Source organism: Lynx canadensis, chromosome A3 (genome assembly GCF_007474595.2).
Source record: "Lynx canadensis isolate LIC74 chromosome A3, mLynCan4.pri.v2, whole genome shotgun sequence".
Classification (NCBI taxonomy): domain Eukaryota; kingdom Metazoa; phylum Chordata; class Mammalia; order Carnivora; family Felidae; genus Lynx; species Lynx canadensis.
This window is the reverse complement of record NC_044305.1, coordinates 86,906,928-86,928,830: the sequence shown is the minus strand read 5'-3', so window position 1 is coordinate 86,928,830 and position 21,903 is coordinate 86,906,928. Positions and strand designations below refer to the sequence as shown.

At 47.4% G+C, this 21,903-nt stretch overlaps 1 protein-coding gene across 2 annotated transcripts in view; it reads left to right on the top strand.

Annotated features, from left to right (window-relative positions):
• Positions 1 to 13,895, top strand: part of TGFA (transforming growth factor alpha) — a 110,703-nt gene extending 96,808 nt beyond the window's left edge. For both annotated transcript variants that reach the window (XM_030310784.2, XM_030310785.1), the window contains exons 4-6: positions 4,782 to 4,931; positions 7,879 to 7,988; positions 10,160 to 13,895. In XM_030310784.2, the coding sequence (XP_030166644.1) occupies positions 4,782 to 4,931; positions 7,879 to 7,988; positions 10,160 to 10,167 (268 nt within the window). In that variant the 3' untranslated portion in view covers positions 10,168 to 13,895. The remainder of the gene's footprint in view (positions 1 to 4,781; positions 4,932 to 7,878; positions 7,989 to 10,159) is intronic.
• Positions 13,896 to 21,903: the final 8,008 nt, after the last annotated feature.

The window sequence follows — 21,903 nt, the reverse complement described above, 5'->3', positions numbered from 1 at the left end:
TACCTCAGTGGTTCTCAGGCCTGGATGCACATTTGAATCACCTGGGTGCCCACTCCACTTGGATGGGCATCTCTGGGGGTGTGACCTTGGCCTTGGCATTTTCCAAATCTTCCCTGGTGATTGTACTGTGTAGTCAGGTGGGAACCAAGGCCTACTTGAGGTAAAGTACAGGACCTTAACTGAGTCAAGCATAATTCATTTGCAACCAGGTGAGATGACTCTTCCCCTCCTTATGTGACTTGTACCTAAAATAATGGGCATAATTAAGTCGGGTATCAGTAGAAGCTTGGGAAGTTTAAAAAAAAAAAAAAGTTTAAAAAAAAAAAAAGGTATGTCACCAAACCTTTTCTTTTTCCCCACCTTATAAAAAGCAACTGCGAAGCATCCCCATTACCACCAATGATTGGGGAGGAGAAAGAACCTCCCGCAATCTCAAGGCCAAAAATTCTCAATTGTGGCTCTCAACTTTAGCTGCCCGGGGGAATCATCGAGGAGCTTTAAAAATACTAATACTCAGGCCTTACTCCCAGAGATTTTGATACAGTTGGTCTAGGGTGTGGCCTGGACATCAGGATTTTTTTCAAGTTCCCCAAGCAATTCCAGTGGGCGGCCAAAGTCGATGTCACTAGTAAAACCTTCATGGTGGCTCTCAACTCTGGCTTCATCAGAATTACCTTTGGCCTTTTCTTCAAAACACCCATTTTCAAAGAAATTCTGATCTTGGGTAAAGCCCAAGGATCTGAACCACAGGTTATTCTGCCTCCCAGCTGCAGTCGTGCTGCCTGGGGCTAAGATCTGCTATTCTCAGAGCTCACCTAGGCCATGACGTAGAGTCTCGCCTGTTAGGCAGCAACCCGTGTGCCTCCTGTGCCTCGCTGGAGAAGTTTTCGTTCATAGGCACATTGGGCTCCCTAATTCAATGAGACTGAAATGTGAGTGTTTGCAGCCGTGACACTAGGTGACTGGGGCATTCCTGTTGACATGAAGACTTTCCCAGTGGGCTAGGACCCCTGCCAGGGGTGTTTTTGAGGCAGGGCTGGTTGTGAAGGGCCCAGCACACAAACGGGAAATGTTCCTCTGGAAGGAAGAATATGGAAAATCAGCAAAAGGTGACCCAGCCCAAAGAGTTATCTTTCTTAGTGAGTTAAGACGACACCATCTGGGGGCATCTTGGCACCTTGCCACACCACAGCAAGGAGACCTCTTTACAGGGGAGTGGCAACCTGGCCTTTTTGCAGTGAGGTTTGTGAGCTTGTCACGAAATCACTGTCCCAGAGTATCTTCCAGACCAGTCTGCATTACCCTAGAAAGGTAGCCTTCATGGTTGAGATTGTTAGTTTTTAAACCCAGAAGCCCCTGTTTCCTCATCTGTAAAGAAGGTAAATAGCAACGCTGACCTCACATGCAGCTGTGATTGTTGGGAATAAGAGAGATGGATTCATATGGAAGTTTGGCACAGTGCCTGCAATAAATGGTGTGTGTTGTAATTAGCGCTTGGCTGCCGCTCGTTTATTTAAACAGGTTTTCTTGGAGTCCCCAGCATTGATGTGTTAATCCGTAAGGTTTGCAGAACCAAGTGGTTGTGAAGGTGTTAGAATCCTTCTCTCCCAAGGGCCTGCAGGTCAGAGTAGGACTATTTCGGAAATAGGAGTGCTTAGCCTGGACCTCTCACAGATAGTTACACAGATCCTCACTGCACTGCCCTGGGAGGAAGCAGCATAAACACCTGTCTGTAGACGTCCCATTGGCTCGGCTGCAAGTCCCGAGGAGGAATGTAACAGTTGACCCCAAGGCCCAACCTCCTCAGCCCCCTCCTGTTCAGTGGTTCACCAGTCTTTGTAGACCTGGGTCTTGCCCGAAGGAGCATGGAGACTGACCTGAAGTGAGGCTGGTGGGGAGGGCAGTGATTCTGAGGGCGTTCAAAAGAGGCGAAGTTAGATCCATGCAAAGAGATAAGGCAAACGGATGTATGGGTGACTGGGTGAAGGAATGAGTCTGTAAATTACCTTTTCGGAGAATGTGATCTTTGAGACGGAGTCTGATGGGGAGAGTGAGGAATAACATTCCAGTCAGAGAAGGTGGCAGGAGGTGAGATGGGCAAGTGGAGAGTGGTAGGTGATCATGCATAGACCAGGCAGGTATGTCCATGTGCCTATATGCCCGGCACCGGTTTATTTGACACTGGGCCGGGGGGTGGGGGGGGGGTGGGGGGGGGAGGGCACATCTTGGGTCGGCTGGAACCTAGGTTATGGGAGATAAAGTGGAGAGGATTCAGGCCCTGCAGAGAGGGGGTGTCAAATACCAAAAAGTGGAAGTCCACAGGGAGCCAACTGGGTGCAGGGTGAAAACTGAAGGTCAGGCTGGAACAGGGACCCCATACAGGGTTCTCTCCGGATGCTGACAGCTTCGATCTATGCGGCACCTCCACTGTTGCTTAGCCCATCAGCCTCCGGTCCAGTCCACTGTCTGCTTCCCCCAGTGGGAAGGGGCCAGTGCCTTTGTTTTCTCCACAGCCCAAGAAACAGGTTGAGCTGTTTCTTGATTTTGACCTTCACATAATTTTGTTATTAAAACCAAACAAAAACCTGCCCCTGGCCCACAGGCCCTCAGTCTCCTCCCTCAGCCCAGGTCTGGGACAGTCAAGAGTTCTGTGATCTAGATCCTTTTTAAGGAAAGTCTTGCTAGAGATCCCCCTCTACGACTTTGTCCCTCCTGCATCTGGAGGCTGCTGTCTTATCCTCGGGTCTGTAGAGAACCCTACATGGTGCCCTGTCTCCTAGTTGGCCCTCCTCAGCTTCTTTACTTGCACCTTTGTTGAACCGAAAACTTCAAATCTCTTTTACCTTTTTAAGATTGGAGCCTAAACCAAAAGGCACGTTTGATCAAGAGCTTAACCTGTGGCATTCTTACCCCAATCCCTTTTGAGTATGTGGGGGGAAGCAGCCTGATGAATGAGCAAGAATCCAGACTCTGGGCTAAACAGACCTGGGTGTGAATTTCTCTCTCTTGTCTAGCAGTGTGACACAGGCAAATGACTTTGACTTCTCTGTGCAAGGATTAAATGGGAAAACGTAGGTGAAATGTACAATAACCCTTAACAGAAAAGCAAGGGCCTGAATTCAAACTGGAAAAAAAAAAAACCCTTTAAGAAAGGTATATAACAAGTGGGCTATGGGACAAAAAGCCCCCACAAAAGACTTTTCCATTAAGCAATGCTAGAGACAAGCTTCTATGCTGTGGTAGTCCAGGGTGAAGCCTTAACCAGCAATTTTCGCAGTATCTCCTGTTTGTCACAAATCTTAAACTCTACACTACCTGTTCCTTTAACATGAAAATTATTAAATTTTTGTTAACATTGAGCAAAACCTATGTTCCAGAGAAAGATACTGTGTTTATCCTCTGGCCCCAAGGATCCCTCTGGGATCTGGGGTCTGGTGGCCCAGGAGTCCAGGTGTAGGGGAACCACAAATGTAACACCCCTGGGGCTGGCCCTGGGCACAATAGCAGGCAACCAGAACCCTTAATCCCCTTTTATTTCTCCTTGTTCTTCAAAGGCCTTTAAATCTAAAAGTGAAGGAGAGAGACTGACTACTTCATCAAAAGGTAGACTCTTGGAAAAAAAAAAAAAAGTTTACAGCTATCATTGCTATGGCTGGGAGGGAAACCAAAACAAAACTTTAAATCCAGTGTGTGATGTTTGGTGCAGGGCTGCTCTTGGGGAAGTCCCCTGTGGGAAGGAAACTTCCCCACCTGAGAAGACGATGGTGATCAACCATTTTCTTTATAATAACAAAGTCACCGGAACAAAGGGACCTGTACCTAAGCAAAGTATCTTCTGTTGAGAAGAACCCTATGCTTGGAGGGGGAAAAAATGCCTTCATCAGAAAATGAGCATCCCTTCCTTATGACTAGAACCTTTCCTGAGGGTTCGTCCTCCAAGAACCACTTGTGGCTGCCCCAGGATTGAGGGGGTGGGGAGGTTAGCATAAGCAAGAGTTATATATATGGAAGGAGTAGCAACAGCCTTCTGCACACAGGAGGAGGCTGTTACAGAAGCGAAAGAGCCCTTGGATACTAGCAATACCAGTAATAATATCCCCTTGTGTCAGTATTGCCCTTCACAGGCCATGTGCACGTTCAAGAGCATGGCCTCTTTTGTGCCCTTTACTGATCCTCCTCCAGTGGAATGAGGCCAGGTGGTGTTGGAAATGAGAAGCAGACTAGTGGCTTCTCAAGTCCTGCATTTCCCAGAGAGTGGCACTGGCCCCTACTTGAGTACGCCCCCACCCCCACCCCGTGTGCCGGGCACTGGGTAAATGCTTGCAGGGCTAATTAAATGTGATGAAGAGGATAAAAAAGCAAACCACAGCCTGTGTCTCCCTCTGGGTTAGCGTGTGTTCTCTCTCTCACCATCGAATTCTGAATACACACACTTAGTTTAAAAATAACCTGGATTTTTATGAACTGCCAAAATGAACTTTGTGTCCTGAACACGTTTGCTGCCTTCTCTATCCCCACCATCTGACATGGTAACAATAATGATGAATGCTTCCACAGATGAGCAAGCCCATTAGTTACTCCTCATTCTCCAAGGAAGAGGTGCCCATTCAGGGAAATGGCAGGGAGTTTGCTGATCCCTTTGCATCCAATAGCAGAGGCTGGAGGGGCCCCTTTGGGCTTTTCCTAGGGCTTTGGGTCCCTCTGGCCCAGCCTTCCCGGGGGAAGATGGGGGAACAAGACCTTCCATCAGAAGAGCACGCTGACATTCCTTTCTTCCCCAGCTGCCATTCTGGGTATGTTGGTGCACGCTGTGAGCATGCCGACCTCCTGGCTGTGGTGGCCGCCAGCCAGAAGAAGCAAGCCATCACCGCCTTGGTGGTGGTCTCCATCGTGGCCCTGGCTGTCCTCATCATCGCATGTGTGCTGATACAGTAAGTATTTGCTGCCCGTAAGTTCGAGGCCCTCTCCGGGACATTTGCGGCATGCCCGGATAACAGGGCCACCTCGGCATGGTTTATTCTGTGGTGTCTGATTGGTGTCAGCAAAGCCAAGAGGAACTCGGGTAACGGCCAGGCTGTGTGAAGGACACACATCCTGGGAAGGTCCCCCAGCAGTGAGTCTGCACATTGCTGGAAGCTGGCATAGAAGCAAAGGCACGTGCTCTCTCCTGCTGTTGGGTTTGGAGCCTTCAGAGTTGTGATAGCAACGTGCAGGTGTTCCAGAGGAACTAGAAATGGCTCTCAGCCTCATTTAGCAAGTGGCAGAGGTGCTTCCTCTCCGCCAAAGTCACTTTGCAAATCCCAAAGCCACATCAAAGGTCTTGGTCGTTATTTTGACAGGCTGGTGACAGCCCTTCCCCTTTCTCCATGTCTCTGCCCCTCCTCAGCTTCCAAAACTCAGTTTCTGCCCTGCCTCTTCCAGAACATCTTCCCGAGCCAGTAGACACCCTGTTCTTGGACCTGCTTGCTTGCCTGTATCTCCCAACGGGACTGCTCCACAAAGGCAGACACCCAAGTCCTGTATTCTCAGCAGCTGGCCAGATTTATTCCCTGGAAATATCTAGAGACCTCTAATTCACAGAGCAAGTCCTCTGAGAATTTATATCTAATTGGATATGCACAAGGAATCCACAGAATAACTAAAGGCTACCAGTCAGCTCGGTGTGGATTAACTCATGGCAGAGACTAGTGGATGGGCCATTCCGGCAAAGGCTGGAGTAAGCGGCTGTGTGTTAATGAAGGAAGCCAGACTTCAGCCCTCTAAGGTTGTCTGGAATTTGGACAGATAATTATGAGTCTCTGTCCTGTTTATTTATTGGTTTGTTGCTGTTGGGGCAACCTGGTTCTGGCAGTGAATGGAGTGCCCCTCAGAGCCATAGTTTCACATCCTTCTCCTGGCCCAAGCCAGCATTAAGTGGTGAGGGATGAGGTTCAAGTGAGCTGGCCTTTCCTTCCACTTCAAGCAGTGTCTGTTCCACTCTCGCCTGCCTTGGAAAAGGTGGTAGGCAGACAGCTCTGGTTGAGACTGGGGCGTAGCCCAGGCTCTGCCACTCACAAGGACAGTTCTCATGACTAGCTGTGTGCACACCCATCATTTCCATAGTCCTATTTCTATGGCCAGGAGGGTTCCAGAGTCTTAGGAACAAGATTTGGTGCCTACGTGAGCTTCTTCAAAGGGATTTAAAAGCAATTTTGCCAGATTCTCTGAAGACAGGGACAATTTAGGATTCCTGGGCAGCCTCTCTCATTCTCAAGGAGGCAGCCAGTCCCTCCTCTCTTCTGTCTTTTCCCAGCCTATCCTTGCCAAAGACCAAGGTCGGAATCCCTGAGCCAGGGGCGCTTGGGTATCTCAGTCAGTTAAGTGACTCTTGATTTCGGCTCAGGTCATGATGGTTGTGAGGTTGAACCCTGCATTGGGCTCCACACTCAGTGTGGAGCCTGCTTGGGATTCCCTCGCTCTACCTCTCCCTCTCCCTGTCCCTCCCCCTCTTTTCTTCTCTCCCTCTTCCCCTGCCTTTCTCAAAATAAATAAACATTTTAAAAAAGAATCCCTGAGCCAGAAACCAAGCCCTCACCCCAACCAGGCTGCTGGTTGCCTAGGCATGGGGCCCTCCTGAGTTGCATAGTTGGTTGGGACCAGCTTATCTCATGCCAGAGGGACCTGGAGGCCTTGGTCTCACTGCCCTGGGATGGATGCTCCTTGTTAGGCAGTGACTGGAGTAAGCCCACTGCTAGCTGACTGCAAAAGAACAGTCTCTGGTGGATCTGTAATCAGATCCTCTAGATCCTTCCCGATCTTGGACTCTACGATCAGGAGGGTGCCATGCCGAGACGGACTGCTCTGACCACCGTGGCAGAAGTATGTTGGGCGGAAAGGTCTTGGGCTCCTTCTTGGCTCTGCTGCCCAAAGATTTGGGGGCCCTGGTAGCCTTCCCAGGACAGCACCAGGAAAGAGGGGCTAGGGTAGAGGTCATGAGATGCCACCAGGTACCAAGAGGGAAGCACGGCAACAGGGGATCGTTTTCTCACTTGACTCTGGGCCCATGTCCACCAGGAGACCCTGCCCAGCCCTGGTGGGTGGATGCATGGATTATGACCATGTCAAGGTTAGAATGAGTAGAAACAAAGTCCTCTGCAGTATCCCACAGGATACAGCTCTAAGTGTCTCTAGGTAATCAGTGTCTTACTCCGTGCTTGCTTCTCTGCCCTCCTTTTGGGCTCCCTGACTCTTTTTTCATGCTAACTCTGCAAACTATTCATTCCTGCCCACAGAAGAAGGCAGGAGCATTCATAACTCTGATGCTCCAGGACTCTGGGTGACAGAGGTTCACCAAGAGGCTGGGTTTGCCACAACTAGAGAGTATTAGTCCTCAGAGAGAGATTCAAAACCACAGAGACTCATGACTCATTCTTTCATTCTTTCCACGGGTCAGTTCAGCCATGCTGCTGGCAATACTGATGGACGATTCCCCTCCCCAAGCCCTCACAGCCCTGCCAGCCTGAAGTGGCTGCTTTGTCCCAGTCCTGACAGCAGTGCTGAGGCCATTACTACATTTAGGGAGTCACCCAACTGCTGCTTTATGGACAGAGCAGCCGGGTGGGTGGTCAGGTTGCCCTGCAAGCCCAGAGCAGAGCTGTGCAAACAGAGGCGGTTCCTTGAAGTGACCAACAGGTGCTCTTGTTAGTTGGCCTCTTCCCCCAAAAGACACCATCCTGCAAGACACTCGGCCGCCTGCTGTGTGTGTCTGTCCCTCCAGAGGCCTCCACAGGAAGGCCGGTTCAGAGCCCAGAGCTGCCCAGCAGGCTCTTTAGGCAGACACTGCACCAGCCGAGCACTCCTGCCAGGCTCCCGCCCAGCCCGTGTTCTCTGTGTCTGCAGCTGCTGCCAGGTCCGGAAACACTGTGAGTGGTGCCAGGCCCTCATCTGCCGGCACGAGAAGCCCAGTGCCCTGCTGAAGGGAAGGACTGCTTGCTGCCACTCAGAGACAGGTAAGGGGCTGCCTCGGGGAGGGGCCTTTTTCCCTCGGGAGACACAACTGGGTGGAGAAAACAACCACCTTCTCCAGGGCAGGGCAGAAGTTCTTAGAGGGTGTAGCAGGAAGAGGGAGAAAAGGGAGAGGACATTTATCCTACCAAGTCAAGTTTAGTTTATTCTGAGGTATGTTTTACACAGAAGGAAGCTCTTTTGGGGCACCTGGGTGGCTCAGTCCGTTAAGCTTCCAACTTCAGCTCAAGTCATGATCTCAGGGCTCTTGGGTTTGAGCCCCACGTTGGGCTCCAGAGCCCAGAGACTGCTTCGGATTCTGTGTGTGTGTCTCCCTGTCTCTCTCTCTCTCTCTCTCTCTCTCTGTCTCTCTCTCTCTCTCTCTGCCCCTCCCTCACATGCACTCTGTCTCTCTCTCATAAAAATAAATAAACATTTTAAAAAATTTTTACAAAAGGAAGCTCTTTTATCTTTACTGGCCTGTGTGACCTTTGACAAGTTAATTAACCTCTCTGAGCATCTGTTTTCTTATTTAAAAGATGTGCAAATTGAATGAGTACCTACATAAAGTACCTAGTACAGTGTACCATAGGTTGTAGACACACAACCGATGTCTGTTCTCTTTCCCTTGAGAAAGTCCCCTTCCTTTTCCCATCGGTGAAATTAGGGATTTAACCTACAGGTCTCTCAGGACTCTTTAGCTCTTACATCCCGTGATCTTCGTTAAGCTTTGATGTCTGATGTTTCATGAACATTTTCACTGACACCCACGACTAATATCGGGCATCCCGATGTGGAACCAAACCCGCACCTCAGGAGTCCTCATCTGAGCATTACTAGCTTGGGGCTCACGGAGGCCAACAGCTCTTTTATCAAGATGAGTTCTGAAAAGTTGCATGTCAACAAATTTTTCTAAAATGCTCTTTTGACCAGCAGAGCCCATTATAAATTTAAAGTTCCTTTTCAGGAAGTAGTGAGACAAGAGACAGTCACCACAGGCTAATCCACCAAGAGTGACCTTCTCTAGTAAACAGTTGGCATTCCAGAAGCTCAAGGTTGCATGAACAGAGTAGGAAGAAGGGCGACTGGGAAGCTGGAGCACCGACGTGTTCACTAAACCTCCTGGCGGTCTGACCTGGAAGGTGCTGAAGGCCCAGGAGCAGGTTATTCAGGACCTGTAGTAATCATGCATGAGCAGGTCTTTTTAGTCAGGGGGCCCGCAACTCTTGAGGATGTTAATCCATCAGTCCTCGTAATGGCCTTCAGAGGAAGAGGATTTGTCAGTGATGTAGGTAAACTGAGTCTGCCAAAGTTCTGCATACATCCCACCGTAAGTCCATGGGGGAGCTAGGATGCGAGCCAGGAACTCTGAAGACTCCACTCAAATCTCTCTTCCACTGACTCGGAGGACCATCCCTTGAGCTAACACGCTTCTTATTTTGTTATTTAGCACCAGTGGAGAAATTATTTAAAATTTATAGTAGATTTTGTACTATTTGTGTGCACCTCAGCAGAGTCATTTGGGGTAGAGTAGTTTCTTATTAATGTCACTTCTCTACCCACATTTGGGAGGACATTAGCTTGGAGCCTCAGATGGGTCCGGCCTTCCAGAGATGGGCACTGAGGCTAAAGCCCCCTCCCTGAGATGATGCATACCTCTCCACCTCCAGAGGAACCACAGGAGGGACCAGGGCAGGAAGATGTCCGGGCCAAGCTGGATTCTTGAGCTGTGGGGAGCTAAGTCCATGCTGCCTCCCGTGAGCCACAGAGGATGCCTCAGAGCCCCACCCACTGAGAAACAAATGGGTCCATTCTCCTATGGCCTGAGGAGAAGCCATTCTGCCACCAGAGCCCTCAGCCAGCTCATTGGCTGCCCACAAAGCCACCCCTTATGGAGGCACCAGCACAGGCTGGGCTGACTCTCCTCCAGTTGAATGAAGGCCCTCATAACACGGTGCATCCCCATTCTCTTCAGCCTTTCCTTTGGCACTAAAAGTACAATTTCAGAAGCTGCTGCCCCTGAGGTTGAACCAGAGGACCTTGGACCTGGGCCTGACTGTCCCAGAGAACCTGGTGACATTGGCTGATGCATCTCCAAGTTTCTGTCCCAAGCTTGTCTTCCTAGCATGGCTGGGGTCTGGCATGCAGAACTTAACTTGTCTCTCCTTCCTTCCAGTGGTCTGAAGAGCCCAGAGGGAGTTTGGCCAGGTAGACTGCGGCAGCCTGAGGAAGAAAGGACTTCTTCAGGACGAGCCGACAGACCTTCCTACTCTGCCTGCAATCACCTGTGCAGCCTTTTTGTCTTTTGTGGGCCTTCCTTCGAAACTCTGTCAAGAACTCTGTCTACTTGGGGTTATTTGGTGTGACCTAGAGAAGAAATCAGTGGACCACAGTTTAAAGACTGGTCAAAAAAGAATTGCAAAGGGGTGGACTTCCTGTTTACCTAGCGAAGGTGTGTGCATCTGTCCGCACCTGAGCCCAGGTGTAGGTGTGGTTGCCTTCTGCCGGTCACGGAGGCTGGGCTATGTTTCTTTTTAATGGACTCCTGTCCCCACAATGGTGTCCATCCTGCCCCAAACTGGAGGTTGCCGTAGTTGAGTTTTTCCTCATCCGCTTATTGGAGAAGAAGGCGGAGGAAGGGTAACTGTTTGCCACATGAAGATGCCAAGGGTAAGAGGAACTGTGTATGTCCTCTGTCTCTGTCCACGAGACCCTCAACCAGCCTGACGTCTTCCACAGACATACGACGCTGAGGACCTTCCCAAGCCGTCGGCACCCTCGGAGATAATTTCTTATTTATTAGATGGATGATGGTTTTATTTTATCTTTAATCTCTTAAGTCGATGTAAAAAGCATCAAACCTTTTCAGACTTCTACATTAACGATGTACGTAATGCTGGCTGAAAAGTCAACTGACTGATTAGAGCTGTCTGGCCTCTTTGGGACAGCTAAGGCTTGGGGAAGGCCACCCGGGGGGGTACAGAGATGGAAGCAGAGGATGGGTTGCTGATGAGAGCAAAGGTTGGGTCTCAGAGGCCTTGTCATTTAAGACACAAAACAGGTAAAGGCCCCCCGATACATTCCAGTAGAAAAGTTAGCAAATCCAGCAGCAGAGATCTGTCGGCTTTGTTGGGGGAGACAGGAAGAGAGTGCCTGTGTGCCTCTACACAAGAGAAACACAGTACCACACTGCTTTGTGATTAAGCATGTTCACTTCCTAATGCGCCCTCCAAGTGCATGTTTAGAAACAGAGCACATGCGGAAAGCCACGGGCATTTGGGCCGCATTCGTGAAAGGGGGGCTAGGCATTTCCTTCCTATGTTGTTGCATGGTTGATTTGTTGCTTTATTTTTAAAAGGAGAAATTTACCTTTCCTATTTATTTTCTAGCATTAGGAAAAATATCCCAGTGACTTATTTTTCCCTTTTCCCTTCAGGATGCTGGTTTTATTAACAAAAACTCTTAACAAGTCACCTCCACCAGCGTGGGCCTCGCTTTCCCTTGAGAGAAGGAGAAATTGTTTTCATGGGCATCTGGGTACATTCTGCCCCACTGGGCTTGCCTGTGGAAAGCACTGGTTCCCTCTCCAACTAAACAACAGCTCATCCCTAGCAATTTTCATTAAAATTTGGAAGTAGAATAACAGCAAAATAATATGTGAAGTCCTTATGTGAGGAAACTCTTTGTTCACTAACATTTGAAAACTGAAAGATTTCTACCTATTAACTTCGTGCATCTAGCTTCCACACATCATGAAAGGGACCTTTAAAATAGGTCAGGTTGGCTTAAAATTTCTGTCAGGTAGTTTTGTCCCCCTCCAATTCTTCTTCCCCAATCTGTGCATTTCGATGAATTTTCTCTTTATTCTGTACGACTGAGACAATTGTATGACCCGTGTCTTAGCTTTGGCACTTTTCTGGAATGATGCTGCACCTGAAGCAAAAGGAGCAGAAATGGGATCAGTTCACCAGCTGGCCCACTGACGATATACTTGACACAGTTCCCGGGTCTTGATATAAAAGAATAGGTTTAAGCTTGCATTTCTTGGCCACATCCTACAGCAGCAGGTATGTGGGCTGAGGCCTAACTGTAGCATCTTGCTCAGAGACCAGTCCCATTGACACTGGTTTGTAGACCCCCATTTTCACTCCTCTCTCTCTCTCATCAGACCCTCCTGAAAGTCTGAAAGTCTGGTTAGAGAGACCAATGGCAGTGGAGTAGTGTGTTTTTAACTTGAGATCACATTTTACTTAGAACAATCTTTCCTCGGTCTTTTAGAGACTATTTGAGATCTGACTGCCTTTAAAGAATATGAACTGATGGGAAATGTTTCGTTCAGTCTTCAGGCGTCCCAGAGCCTTTGCAGAGGTGTGGGAAGAGGATGCAAGCAGAGGGAACCTTCTCGGTTCCCTGAAGGGGCTCCACAGTTAGGGTCCGTGAAGGCTCTGATCCTCACATTACAGGTGCCAGCACCCCTTTCCTTGTGCCAGGGCAACCATGCGGTGAACCGTGCAGAGAAGGAGCGTGTGCCTCCCTGCAGGTGGCTCCCAAGTCAGTCCTCTGTAAACCAGTAGGTCTGAAAGAGTTGGAAGCAGAGGCTGGGGTGAAGGCAGGCCTCGATGGACCTTCGTCCGTGCCCAGGATAGGAGAGCCTTGCTTCTTTGGTGATTCCTCTTTTAGAAATCAGGTGGCCAACAAGCATTGGATTCCTGTGCCATTTCATGGTGTTGATACTTTTTGGGTTAGCCCCCTTTTCAGGTTAAAAAAGCATCTTCTAATCCGTCTTCACAGGTTCCCTGTCTCCTTGCCCTTTAGAAAGCCGAATATTACAGTTCGGGAATTGTTCCTGAGGCCCTTCCTGGTAAGGAGCCGCACACCTGAGAGTGGGGATCAGAGCCGCTTCCAGTGTCTATCTCAGGAGAAATGAAAAGCCCCCATTAGAAGGAGGGGGTGCTTCCAAATATTTTATGGAGCCTAGATTCTCCCACTGCTCTACAGGCTGTAACGTCTTTGAGCATACTGGCAGGAAACATTTTCTTCTAGATAGAAAGACCTATAGCAGCCAACCCTACTCTGGAAAAGATGCATCTGGACACACATGGAATCAAGCAAGATACGAGCTCGCCATGGTGCTCCATCCAAGTGGGCAGAATGGCCCAGAGTCTATTTTCCTAAGAAAGGAGCAGGAGGTGTGATTGGTACCCCCTCACCAACGGGTTGGTGAGGGAGGAGGAGGTGTGGTTCTAGAACTTCTTGGGAAATTATGCTCTGCAGGTGGAGAAAAGTGTCTGTCTCCACCCAGGTTTTCCAGGGCCAGGTGGTCTCAGTGCACATGGGCCGCTAGTCACTTTTCCAGGCAATTTTGGCAGAAATGGATTGGCAAGGCTCCAGCACCATTCAGGAGACCCTGACCTCCTAGTAGGGCCTGGGCCTCGATTTCTGCCAACCCACTCAGCCAAGGAAGGTGGCGGCTTCAAAAGCCCAGGACCAAAGGGGACATCACAGAAACAAGAGGAACACATATGTTTGTTCTTAATGTTGGAACGTAAGACCTGTTCTCTGCAGCCACTGATTTTACCAGACTTCCTGAAAGATCTAGTGGTGAACATACACACAGTACTGAAAAACAGCCCCTCCCCCTGGTATAGTAACTTACTGAAGTATTCCACTTTTCATTATCTTTATTATAACAAACCTGATGCTTTTTTTTATTTTTAGAACTTGTTACTCTGACTTCTGTATATGTTGCACTGAAAAGGTTAATATTTAATGTTTTAATTTATTTTGTGTGATAAGTTAATTTTGATTTCTGTAATGAGTTAATGTGATTAGCAGTTCTTTTCCTTAATATCTGAATTATACTTATTTAAAGAGTAGTGAGCAATATAAAATGTAGTTGTGTTTTTCAGTCATGTGCATTGTTGTCTAGTTGTACTGTTTGTACCTTGTTTGGAAGGATGAAGGAATGAACTCTTTTTTTTTTTTTTTTTTTTCCTAAATCAAGACTGGAGCTTTTCTTTCATGAGACTGGCATGTTGCTGAAAAGCAAATTAAGAATTTTCTCTGCAAATGTGAATGATGAGAAAAAATTAGATGCTCTTTTGCAAAATGTGGGGATACTAAAATTAACTACAGTTGATCCCTGTCTGCTTGAAGAAATCAAATCCTCCAAAGTTCCCAATATATGTCTTTCATCCACTATGGGTCTGCCAATATGCTAAATAATGCAGAGGGAAATATAAAACAGACAATCCCTGCCCCAAAAGAATTGAGATCTGCCTGAGAGACTGACATGCAAAAAATAGTTCTGGACAAATTCCAGACAAAATACAAAGCCTGAAATTGTAAAGTAGAGAGCATGTGTTAATGACTGTGGGTCTCCAAGTGTGGTCCCCAGGCCAGCAGTGTCTGTGTCACCTGGGGCCTTCTTGAGTCTCTTAGGAATGCAAATTTTCATGCCCCACCCCAGGCTGTTAAACTCCAGAGTTGCCCCACTCCCCCTCCATATTCTAGGTGATTCTGATACATGAGAAAGTTTGAGAACTGCTGTGCTATAGGACTCAGCAAAGGGCAAGTTAGTGTGGGGCCATAGTTTTTAGGAAAAGCTTTATAGAGGCTTTGCAGAGGAAGTGAAGTGTAATTCAGTTCACCTCTTCAGTGTTCAAAGTTAACAGCCATCAGAACGTAGGGGCTTGAATTAAGGCCTGCATTTATTTGGATCTTCTCTGCCTAGCCTCGCTGAAGGGAAAAACAGGCCTGTCCACCCCCTACCATACCCCCACTCACCCACCCCGTTCCGCACTGCCCAGTTTCGGACTGTAAGGAATAGAAACTGTTCTGTCAACCCAGTTTGTACAAGCCTCGCTTGCACGTGAAATCCCATGTTTAAGCCCCTGCACTTCCAACCCGTGTGTGGACCTCACATGTGCAGCATACGAGGGGCTCATGGAGAAGCAGCAGATAGTGAAATAGTTGTGGAACAGCGTGAGATCTTGGTCCCAAGGGATGCTCGGCTTTGGTGGCAAAGGTGAGCCTGTAGAGCCTGTGGTCCAGGCCTCGGAGGGCTTGGGATGTGCCTGATTTACGAGATGAGAAGCTGGGCAACTCCTTGTCCCCAGTGCCCTAGCCTGGGAGCTGTCCCTCCACAGCACCTTTACCCATCTCTGAGGAGACAGAGACCTGCTACCTAAACTTGGCAGTCCCCTCTTGGCCCTATTCTGTCTTCAGGGACCTCTTCAGGCCCTATTTCTAACCCATGGGAGTTTCTTCTTGTCCCACTCCTTCTCCTCCCTGATTTCCAAGCCCTCTGGCCAAGACTGCCTCTACCAGAGCCTGGTGACTGCCCCTGGTAGGTGCACTGGGCTGTCTAGGATGCCGCAGGCAGGACCTTTCCCGAGAAAAAGCACCTATGAACTCTGAGTCAAGCCAAACCAACCTTTCCTCATTTACCCAGGTGACTTGCAGTTGCCAACTTGAATCCGTGATCTAGGCTGTTCGGGACTAGTCTTTTTGGATTCTGTTGGCCCAAACTTCAGACCCCCGTGTGCCCCACCTCCTGCCTAGCCCAGTTTTGGGGTGTGTGTGACCTAGCCTTGCCTCCTCTCTAACTCGGAGCTCTTTGCACAGCAGCCGCCTGGGGATTCTAGCACCAGCATCCCTTCCTCTGTCTTCTGAAACTCCCTCCTCCACATTTGCTCTCTGTCAGGGCTTGCTACTTCCAGGAGGCCCTGAAGTTTCTGTCACAGCCTTTCACCTTCAAAAATAGAGAGGATGTGTTCGTGGTCACACAACCTGGGTCTAGCAGTGTCTTTTCCACCAGGCTAGTTAGTGTCTCCCACCCAGATCAATCAAATTGTAGAATCTGGGGGGACGGAACTTGGGCATCTGTTTAAAATCTCTCCTGGAGATTCTGACCCAATCCCTACTGCTCTCTAAACACACCACACCCCAGGGAGCAGATGGCACAGGAGAGGTTTGGTGTCTGGAGCTGAGGGTACCTGGTACCCACTCAGGGCGATCCCCCCAGTCCATGCTTAAGTACCCCTTCCATCCGGCAGATGGTATACCTGGGGAAGCATGGAGGCTTGGACCTCCTTTCAGGTGGGATCATCTATGGTAGAGAAGTGAGAAAACTCCTATGGGAACAGGAGCCTATAAGGAATACCATGTGACTAGCTTGAGGTCATGCACAAGTGGGCGATGGCTTTTCAGGAGCCAAATTTTGCAACTGGGAATAAAAAACGTGACGTTTAAGCTGAAAGGGAAACAGGAGAGAGAAAGAAAAAGCAAAGTGTCCGCAGGACATTTCCTCTAATGGAAGCTTCAGGCCCTGGTGTGCAGCTGCACAGGTCCCCCGGGACAAGAGGATGCCCTGTGTCATGAAGTCTCCAGGGCAAGTCCAGGTCCCACCCAGGAGCCCCTCCAAGGAGTTCAGAGGAGTACAGTTGAGAGTGGGACAAAGGAACCGCTCCACTACCTGGGGCTAGGCTGCCCCACATGTTCCAGAAAGGGATTCCACAGGTCTGTAAATGTGACATCCCCTGAGGGCTGTGCCGGGAGGGGCTGGTATCCTTTAAACCCTGTCCCGTCATACAGCAGAAAGCTGAATGACTCTCCTGCCTTTGTAAATGGAAACCCTGAACCCCAGCGAACCAGAGCGCAGGGGTTCTGGACCTGTGTGGTGGAGAGAGGCTGGAGGCAGAGACCTGGGTTGGTTGCAGGCCTGCTTCTTGCTGGCCTTGCTACCCTGGCGCGTTACTGAGCCCCCAGTGCCTACCTATCTAGCTCCTGCATGTTTCATTCAGGGAGCTGTTGAGATAAAGTTTACAAATTCCCACTTGCTCAATCTGAATCTTGTAATCAAGAAAATCTAGTGTGACCCTAAATGCCACTAGTATATTATCCAGTTCAAGGGAGGCCCCACTCTGATCCTCTACCGACCTTCAATTCAAGGTAAAAGAAGGCATGGGGAGGGGATGTGTCATGAGGAAAATTTCCAGAGAGTCAGTGGCAAATGGGGCCATAATCAGAGGGTCAAGTTCCCAGTGGTTAAGGACCCAGAGGAGTGAGGAAACTGCCCTTGGACATGGAAGGTTGCTCAGTGTGACCTCAAAGAACAGGGCCAGCAGCAAAAAGGTTGATTTCTGCTCAACAGAGTCTTTTTCATCGCCAGAACCTCTTCCTGGGCTAGCGTACTCCCTGACACCAAAGTGGCCAAGCAGAGGCTGGGTGACCGCCAGGGCACAGAGGGTCCCCTGCTGGACTAGAGCCTGTGCTGGAAAAGCCTCTGGGGTCCAGTCCACCTCCGGCACTCGAATTACCACCTCTTGCCCAAGAGTCCATGGGCTACCAGTGCTCCAAGCCTTCACCTCCCACAGCTCCCTTCTGGAATAGTCTATGAGCCCAGACCCTCTGCCCTCCCCTTGCCCTGCTATGGGTCCTGCAGCCTCCCAGGGCTTCCTGGTGATGGAGGGGCATCTCAGGCCTGCTCAACCCCTTCGCTCCCACCTCCTGGCTTTTGAGCCTATAGCTTAACCATCCTTGGGAGGGGGGAGGCCCACACAGCGACCACAGTCCAAATGACTCTCAGGAGAGGGCCTGTCCAAGCTCTCTCTATCCCCAAGTGCCAACGTGTGCTGGTGATTTGCTCTCCCATATCCACTGTACACCCTGTGCCCCTGTGGACAGGCTGCCCAGGGCCCTCCCAACCCTGTGGCTTCCAGCATGGCCCTGGGGGAGAGCTGAGGTTTTTCATCCCCACTGCCTCCCTGCTCCACAGTAATTACAACCCAGGACTGGGCCCTCACCACACTTCATTTACACCACTTCCTCCCCTCACCCCTTCAGCCCAAAGGCTGTTGATGACTTCCCACAGCTAGTTCACCTCTGCGATCTTTCCCTCTCCTTGCTCTTCAATTTCCAAGAATGTTTAACTGGAGGCAAAAAATTCAAATGCTTCCAGAAGTGAAGCTGGTAATCAGAATCAGTGGGACTGCTCACTGGAAGCGTGAATGCCCTAGTCTAGGAATCTGGAGAGGAAGGTGGACCTTGTGAAGAACTGGAGGGCCCAGACCTCTTCAGAAGGGGGCGCCACTCCTCCCCTCCAGTTCCTCGTGGATATCCAGCACAGTGGCCAGATTTGCCATTTTTTTCAAGAGGAGCAGAGAATCTGGACTTTTTCATAAAATATCTCTATTTCTAAATGTGGCCCAAATTTATAAACCACTCTGTGACCCCACCAAAATCTGTCTGCAGGTCACCATCCACAGTTGCTGTTTGCAGCTTCCACTCTCAAGCTGTTTGCTTGTCTCGGGCTCTGCCAGGCCTCTTCATGCCTCTCTGCCTTGGCAGTTCTCTTTGCTGAAAATGCCTTTTTTCTGCTCCTCTCTCTTAGCACGCTTCTGTTCCTTCCAGAACAGAAGGCTTACGCCTCACATTCTCTCTGAAACCTTCCAGGAGCCCCCATACAGAGCCTTCACGTTATCCAGACTTCTGTTACTGTGCCTACCTCCGCCATGTTTGTTGACAAGTCCTCCCCAAGTTGTCCTGTGCCCCAGGTCATGAGCTTCACAAGGTCAAGCTCTGTCTTTATAGCCAAGCATTTACCTAATACCAGAGACACTGAAGGTAATGTAGTAACATTTTGTGTAACAAAAGCATCAGATATATTGATGGACCCAGGTATGTCTCCTGAGGCAGAGGAGCAATGTCATATGGGACCACTGGGTCCCGCGGGGCCAGGTTATTAGATGAAGGGACTTGGTATCGACTACCACAGTCGGACACCTCACAAGTCAAAAGGTCATTGTGACCCTCCCTGGTTCCCTATCTACCGTGAAAAGCTTTCCTTCTAGGCAAAAATGTATTACACGTTCTGACCAGTGGTTTACCAAGAACTTTGTCATAGCCCAGGTGGATGCGACAGGAATTTTTTTCCCTCTTTTTCCTTCCATGGCTGTATTAAGATAAAATTGACATATAGCTTACGTAAGTTTATGGTAGACAGTATGATAATTTGATACATACGTTTATTGCAAAATAACTACCACAGTGAAGTTAGTTAATACCTCCATCCTCTCACATAATGACCATTTTCGTGTGTGTACCGAGAACACTGCAGATCTCATCTATCAGTAACTTCCAAGTATATGGTATATGATTCAGTATTGTTAACTATAGCCACCATGTTGTACATTGGATCCCTAAAACTTATTCCTCTTATACTTGGTTGATTGTACCCTTTGACCAACATCTCTCCATTTCCCCCACCCCACCCCTGGCTCCTTGCAATGACCATTGTACTTCTTCCCGTTGCTCTGAGTCCAACTTGTTTAGATTCCATATAGAAGTGAGTATTTGTCATACAGTATTTCTTTTTCTCTGTCTGACTTAGATCACTTAGAAGAATTCTCTTAGGGCCCATCCACGTTGTCACAAATGGTGTTGGGAAATTTGTTTGACAAGAAATAACCTGGCTCATTTTCCTACACAAAAATCAGTTTTCTAGTAACGAAAGTGATGAACTGAAGTGCATTCTAATTTGAGGAGGTGAAAATTGAATTCCATAAATGAGCCCCTGTCATTAAATCATGAAAATGAATTAAAATTACTCAATTGTCTTTCTTAATTAACACTGATGGTGTAAATAAAGGACTGTAAAGAGTTTTTAAAATCTAGCACTGAACACTAAGAAGACATTGGTGTACCAGAATTCTACAAGTGTTCCTGGGATAGTTATCCTCATTATTTATTTTAACTGTGCAAATACTATATCTCTATTTAGGAATACCACATTTTTAAACCGGGTAAAAAGTACCAGGTAAAGGATTCAAAACTAAATTCTGCCTTCATATCATTAAAAGGAAAATACCACCTATCTTTGAATTCTTGGTACAGGGGAAAATAAAATTGGAATTCATGTTCTACAAAAAAAAGGGGGGGTATAAGAAACTATGAGAAAACAAAAATGTATAATTTGAAATTTTTCTTCTATTCAGCTTCTACAACTTAACATCCAAAAAACAAAACCCAAATTAAAAATGGGCAGAAGACAAGAACATACATTTCTCCAAAGAAGACATCCAGATGGCCAACAGACACGTGGAAAGATGCTCAACATCATTCATCAACAGGGAAATACAAATCAATACCGTGATGAGATATTACCTCACACCTGTCAGAATGGATAAAATCAAAAACACAGGACAACAAATGTTGGCAAGGATGTAGAGAAAAAGGAACCCTCACGCAATATTGGTGGTAATGCAAACTGGTGCAGCCACTCTGGAAAACAGTATGGAGGTTCCTCAAAATATTAAAAGTAGAATTACCATATGATCCAGTAGTTCCACTAGGTATTTACCCAAAGAATATAAAAACACTAATTTGAAAAGATATATGCGCCCCTGTGTTTATTGCAGCATTATTTACAGTAGCCAAGCTATGGAAGCAGCCCAAATGTTCATCAATAGATGAATGGATAAAGAAGATGTGGTATATATATACGATGGAATATTACTCAGCCATAAGAAAGAATGAAATCTTGTCATTTGCAACAATGTGGATGGACCTATAGAGTGTAATGCTTAGTCAGAGAAAGACAAACACCAAATAATTTCACTCATGTGTGAAATTTAAGAAACAAAACAAATGAAGAAAAAGACAAACCAAAAAATGGACTCTTAACTATAGAGAACAAACTGATGGTTACCAGAGGGAAGGTAGGTGGGAGGATCACAAAAATAGGTGAAGAGGATTAGAGAGTACATTTATGATGAGCACTGAGTAATGTATAGAATTGTTGAGGGGTGCCTGGATGGCTCAGTCAGTTAAGCATCCAACTTCCACTCAGATCATGATCTTGCGGTTCATGGGTCCAAACCCCACATCAGGCTCTCTGCTGTCAGTGCCGAGTCCGCTTCAGATCCTCTGTCCCTCTCTCTCTGCCCCTCCCCAACTCATGCTCTCTCTCTCTCAAAAATAAACTTTAAAAAAAAAAAAAGAATTGTTGAATCACTGTATTGTACGCCTGAAACAAATATAATACTGTATGTTTACTGGAATTTTTTAAAATCTTTTGAAAAGTATAAAAAAATAGTCAATTGAAAAAAGCAATTATATAGAGGCAACTGGGTGGCTCAGTCAGTTGAGCATCCGACTCTTGGTTTCAGCTCAGGTCATGATCTCACGGTTCGTGGGATCAAGTCCCGCATTAGGCTCTGTACTGAGAGTGTGGAGCCTGCTTGGGATTCTCTTTTGCCCTCTCTCTCTGCCCCTCCCCCATTCTCTCTCTCTAAATAAATAAGTAAATAAATAAACTAAAAAAAATGTTTAAGGAATTATATAATAAAATTTGTTTTGTGTGTGTAAAAACTTTTTTCTTCTATTCAACTTCGTATTTAAAACATAATTGCCAATATCATGTATATTTATGTCACATTAGATGCTTCTCTTCATAGTTGAATAAAGTTTGATAATCTTTAAAGCAGATTATTTTCTTCTACCAGACTTGTTTTCATTCAAATGTGTTCCTCCTCTCATTCCTGCCGATGCTTTTTAATAACCCTTTTTCCTATGATTGTGTAGACATATACAAACATTTACACACATATAGAAAGATCTTTTTTATAAGTAATAGATTGTACTATAAATGTTAACCATTCAATTTGCTGTTCTTAACATAATTCATCATTAACATCAAGTTCAGTAAACACCCTTTTAAATCATTTTTTTCTAATAGCTATATAGCAATTTGTTATATGGGTATACTACATTTTATTTAGCCATCTAGCTATTAATAGACATTCCACTTGTTCTCAGTTATTTGCTTCCAAAAACAATGTTATACATAAGTTCTACATAAATCTCTACATACTGGTACTTTCATTTCTCTAGGATGGAGTCACATATAGAATGGCCAAG